General features: G+C 42.0%; 1 protein-coding gene across 1 annotated transcript; it reads right to left on the bottom strand.

The window, feature by feature from the left end:
• Nucleotides 1–1,897: 1,897 nt before the first annotated feature.
• bhlhe22 (basic helix-loop-helix family, member e22) lies at nt 1,898–2,704 on the bottom strand. The gene has a single exon (XM_071523797.1). The coding sequence runs from the start codon at nt 2,702–2,704 to the stop codon at nt 1,898–1,900; it is 807 nt and encodes a 268-aa protein (XP_071379898.1).
• Nucleotides 2,705–6,041: the final 3,337 nt, after the last annotated feature.

Genomic DNA, 6,041 nt, shown 5'->3' with positions numbered 1-6,041 from the left:
CACACTCTTTTAATGACCTTCGTGCGTAATTGGAAATGCAGTATTCCCAGTGTTAGGCCTACGTGTTTGAAGTGCCTGCATCTAATGTAAAACGTCCAGCTCCACTTCCTCTCTAAATTTTGAAGAGTGAACTGTAGCTGTGTGAAGTAGCTGGTTTTAAGATTGTATTTGGGCAAGTTATTTCTTCAGAACATCTCTTATGCTTTTGCTCTTTGGCCCTCACCAAATCTTTTGGTGTGGACAGCAGACTGAGGACAAAAGGCAAATCGACGGGAGTGCAGCTGATTGCTGCGTTGTGATTAAAGACACCAAATTACGGCAATGAACAGTGTCGTAATTACGTTCCTTAATCACATTCTGGAGGTCTAATTGCCTTAACGATGTGTTTCATTATGCGAAGCTAGGTATTACAGTCGACAGTTTTCATACACAGTTGTTTTCGAATTAATTACACACCGTCATGGAAATTGTTTTAATAATCACAATTAAGGTCGCCAGAGCTTTTTCGTGTAACACTAACATCTCGCTGCCCTGGGGCAATATTTGCCCACCACGTCTGGCCTTCGCTCCCACGGCTTTGCAAGACTTAGAGGCTCACACTGAAGAAAAGTTACCGGTTTTGATGGAGCAGAAAATTATGAAATCAGTCTTTCTCGGTATGTTTGACACCTGGTGAGATTCCGAGAATGAAAAAAAAAGATCTACATCAACCCCAGAAACAATGAGCATCTAAATTGAAAATAAGCCCTTATAAATTAGTTAATAAATGATTCATCCCGATTTCAGATTTAACCCCTGGTAAAGTGTCAAGTCCAGTTGGAAATTTTGAGTAAGTCGTTTCATCAAATACAAAATAAAAGTTCAAGGCAATTTATTCTGATTCCACTTTACACTACTTCCACATCAGACGAATAGACAGAAGTATTTCTGTTGTTCAAAATATTTTAATAAAGCTTTTCAACACTGAAACACATACAAATGGCCCTCTTTGCTCATATAGTTAACTAAAGTATCTACAATAATCCACAGCTTGACCTGACAACGCGATTGATCTCAAGACCTCGGCCTTCTTGTGAGTGAGAAAGGAAACGCAAATTACACAGCAATTGTGAAAAAGAATACAATGTGCAATACTAACAAAATATTCAATATAAATATCCAAATTAATAAATTAAAAATGACACATCGAAAGACCTGATAAGCCTTGATTCAGGCTTTCGAAATTTATGCCGAAATTTTATTATATCACAGTGCCAAAAAGAATTGTGATAGGCGTGCGTCGCTATTAACAAGTTTCATTAGCACATAAATATTGGACCAATTTAAACCACTCAATTTGTTGTCTATTTCATTTCACTTGTGTTTGTCCATGACATTCCACTTGTGTGCTCAACAGAAAAGTTCATAAATAGGCCTGTACCAGTAAGCAAACAACAAATGTCTCTGAGGTGAATCAAAGAAAAACAGCAAAAAGTGAGGAAGCAGCAGAAAGTGAGGTTGGACAAGCTAATGCTCTGGGGACGTGTCCATCTATTCAAGTGAAAAAGTCGCAAGTTGTCAGGTCACCAAATCTCCAAAAGGGTCCATAACTGAGCAAGTGATCAACAACTCACTCCTGCAACACTTGCAGCCACTCATATACTTCTGTTTGGTTTTCACTGTCATTCATACCAGCACTTTAAGGATGCTTTATATACACAATCAAGTATTGTCTGAACAAAAAGCGAGTTTTGAATGCATTTTTGTAAATATTATAAAAGTACTCATCGGCATTACTTCTTTGTCTCTAGCCTACTGACTTCGACAACAGTAGCCTCACAGGTCTTCCTCTCCAAAAGTGTTTTCAAAAGTGGTGTCTGTTCTCGCATGTGCTTCTCTGAGTCTTTGTCGGGTGCAGTTAAGGCTTGTCAGTACACTGTTTACAGAGGCTGGAGGTGACATTGTTGAAAAGGGCACATTTATCGGGGCAGGAGGACGCTGCCACTCCGGTGGGGAAGGGGTACCCAGGCGGCTGCTCATACGCACCTAAGCCGGGCGCCGCGAGGGCAGTGGTGGCCGGTATGGAAGCCGCAGAGATGGCCTGGCCCTGGTTGAGATAAGCCACCAGCCTCCTCATCTCCTCCAGCGCCTGTGCCTGCATGAGGATGTAGTTTTTGGCAAGCAGCAAAGTAGCAATTTTGGAGAGTTTCCGCACGGACGGGCTGTGCGCGTAGGGGATGACTGCTCTCAGCTCATCCAGCGCGTCGTTCAGATCATGCATCCGTCGTCTTTCTCTGGCATTGATGTTTAGCCTCAGTGTTTTCTGCTCTTTGCTTTTCTTACCTCCTTCGATTTTTCCCGGGACCCCCGTCCTCGGATCGGTCAGCAGGACCATGTCGCACCTGCCGTCGCTGTCATCGTCGGGGCTCTGCTCTCCGCCGCTGCTCTCCGCCGCCGAGGTCCTGTTGCCGCTCTCCCCGTACTTCACGCACAAAGATCCGGTCGGCAGACCCAGTGGCCCCCCTCTTCCAACTGCCAGTCCTCCCGGTTGAATCGGGTCTGAATCGGCCTGGTCAAAACAGCTGATCGGTGACTGGCGGTCTCTTGCTGGTAGTTCAATGCCGGCCGACGATCTGAAAGGGTCCATCTTTTTATTGGACACGGCGCTGAGAGTTTTGTGAAAAATGTCCCCTGCGCCTCCGCTCAAGTTCATCCTCCTGTCCATAGCCTTGTGGATTCCGCGTTATTGCAGGCTATGGTCGCTTCTCGAGACTCTGACGCGTCTTTGTAAGTTTCTTCCTCTGTCACTCCTTTATAAGTCTCGTGCTCTGTCAGTGGTTAAGTTGATCTTGGAGGCTCGCTTGACTTGTCAGCTGAGGTGTGGAGACGAGGAGGAGACTCTCAAGTAATAAGTGCTGCTCTGCTCCCCTCTCTCTTTCTCTCTCTCTCTCTCTCTCTCTCTCTCTCTCTCTCTCTCTCTCTCTCTCTCTCTCTCTCTCTCCCTCTCTCTCTCTCACTGATTCACCTTCACCGGATCTCCGCGACGATCCTCGTTACGCACAAGACGCCAGAGTCTTTTTACATCATTATCTCGAGGCGGGTTATTAAAGAGGATTCGCCTATTGGGACAGAGACATCCTCTCCCCCTCTCACTCTTTACCCAATCAGGTTAACGTTTTAATTAATGGGATTTAAACGGTGACAAACAATACCGCGTGCGCTCTCTCTCTCTCTCTCTCTCTCTCTCTCTCTCTCTCTCTCTCTCTCTCTGTCTCTTTATAAATGGCACTCTGGTCTATTATTCAAGTGAACGCAGTGCACGCCTAATGTGTTTTCAAAGCCCTCGGACCATAAAATGAGCTGCTTCAGTGTTTTACTTGACATGTGACATTCACTCGTGTGCAAAAAAAGTTATTTTGCATTTCAAAGTAGCCTACTATTGCCCCCTTGCCGGAGTAACATAAAAACAACCATTTACGATTGAGAAACATTAACAGAATCATTGTCCGCACTTTTGACCAGCACAGTTCAAGTCATTAATTTGCCTCTAAGCATGAGTTTGAGTTGTTATTGTGTGTCATCATCATATTTTATAACAAACCCTCACTTGAATAAAAAAAACAAAATAGGTATGCTTTGCTACAGACTTCAGGTTTGTGTTGCAGCTGTGATCGTATATTGTGTTTTAATACTATAACCAGCAAATTCCTTATTTTCTTTCATAAGAAGTTAGGGCCTAGTCTACTGATGATACCAATTTTCTAATGTCTTTTTTTCCCTTATAATTCTATTTTCCATTTCTCTATTCTATACCATTTCAAGTGGCCCACTCAAATATTTTTCACGTGAACGTATTCCCACAGAAATCCCTGTTCGCCTGGAAAAAGTAGTATCTCCAGATTTCCCATGACAGAGCCTGGAGTTTTACATAAGAAGTTACTTGTGCTTCTACTGCCATCTACTGGATCATGGGGTGTAGCACACCTATAGTGGAGAGAGCAAACAAGTTCAAATGGAATGATCCGCCCGCGTATACAGCCAGCCAGAGTGAACTAAGCTAAGTGACAGGTAGGGACTCTGCTACTGGATACATTACTGAGCAGGGTTTGGGGTCATTCATGAACTGAGTTGAGAATGCATGGTAAATTCCAATTCAATTCCTGGATTTGGAATTGGAATGTCACCCAGCTCCAAGGAAACAGAATTGGAATTGAATTGGAATGACAGGAAACAGAATTGAATTCCATTAAATTCCATAAAATTCCACTTCCAAGAGAGGTTGTTTTGACCTGCTAAACATTATAAATCAAACATTAGGATTAAAATAAAAGACTGTTAAACAGATCAAATACATTCAATCATAATGTAGCATTATGATTGATATGATTGAATTATGAAGTATTATGATTACATGTTATGCATCAAATACCACCTGAAAGGTCTCTTTAACATTTATGATTCAGTATTGATAATATATTACACTATGTGTAATCTCAGATATGTGATAAGAGAAAACAACTGAGGAGTCACTGGTGCCAGCTTTTAGGCCGTCAGGTAGTGACTGTGTGCTGTGGGGGTGGAGCTGTCCATGGTGCTGAACTGACTGTTGGCTTTACAGTTACACCTGTAGAAAACCCAGATCTACTGTACCTGCTCCCCTATTTCACCCACTTAGTATACCAGAGCCTGCCAAACATTTGTTACCTCCGCCAAGGAAGTTATGTTTTCGGTGCCGTTTGTTTGTCAGCAGGATTACGGAAAAACGACTGGGCCGATTTTCATGAAACTTCGTGGAAGGGTGTAGCATGGGCCAAGGAAGAACCCATTAAATTTTGGAGCGGCTCGGATCCGACTCACAAAATTTGCATATCATAGCAGACTGGACTATTGGCCTTGGCGGAGGTCTGCACTCTCTGAGTGCCCTTCTAGTTTTCTTATGTATTCATGTATGTCCTTAAATGATGTGCAAATGCAGAGAGAGAGAGAGAGAGAGAGAGAGAGAGATTTCACTGTAAGAACTCAGTATAATTTAGTGAAACCAACCCTCTTTAATTACTAACTCAGTGTATATAGATGTGTTTGTCAATTTCAGCTTACAGTTACTAGTTAACTGCTTCATAATTTATAATCATGAGTTCATGACTCGTGACTCGTGACTTGTGAATTATTGAAAGAGTTGAAAGCACATTGTACCAAGCATTCACTAAACAGTTGAATAAGAAGCATTGTCAGCTAATTAGCATACTTCCCAGCACACACACGAAACCCTTCCTTTTTATTGTTTGAGTAGTTACAGGATAGAGAATTGTTATGTGTGTATGTTAAGGGAATCATAAGTCTGTTTCTAATAAAAAAAGAAAATAATGATAACCGTAATGAAAAATAGTATCCAATTCAATCCCCATTCCCAATACTATCAATTTTATACTATAAGGTGTAGTACCTATTCTTTGTTAGACATGGCAAGTGGTATCCACCTCTTGCTCTCACATTAGTGCTCAGTCAGCTGCTTATTTCTCTGCATTTAGTATAACAATTTTTGACACATGAAGAACTGACACTAAAAATCTCCTTGAAAGAATAAATAACACTGGAATGCAGATTGTTCAACTGGTAAACACTTGTCAACAATTTTTTTTATCTTATGTTCAGAACATTAGAACAATGATTTTTGACCCAACTATTCAATACTATTTTTGTTAACTTGCACTTTCAAGTGAGCAAAGAAACTTATGTTTTTACGTTGAAGTGCCTTAATATTTTTTGCAGTGTTAAGGGTTTATACTCATGCTGAAGATGCAAGTGTTTTCCAGCTGCTTCACAAAACCACATGCACCCAAGCCCAAGACTTGCTCAACACATCCAAGGTCAATGTTTCCTTCCCTTTTCCAGCCTATTTCAATTAGCGTATATTCACAGACACTGTGTCCTGCAGAGGCCATCAGGGGCTGAATACTTGAGGAGTTATGATCTAACGAGTGGCAGAGACAGTCACTTTATCCTGAGACAGCGAGGGAACACCTTCATGGCCAATCAGGCCGGGCTAATGAGACAAGATGGGC

This window comes from Centroberyx affinis, unplaced genomic scaffold (genome assembly GCF_046629955.1).
Source record: "Centroberyx affinis isolate AG114_WGS23_722 - 3 ecotype Tasmania unplaced genomic scaffold, CSIRO-AGI_Caff_v1 ptg001116l_1, whole genome shotgun sequence".
Classification (NCBI taxonomy): domain Eukaryota; kingdom Metazoa; phylum Chordata; class Actinopteri; order Beryciformes; family Berycidae; genus Centroberyx; species Centroberyx affinis.
Note: the sequence above shows the minus strand (reverse complement) of the source record. Positions and strands in the feature narration are given on the sequence as shown.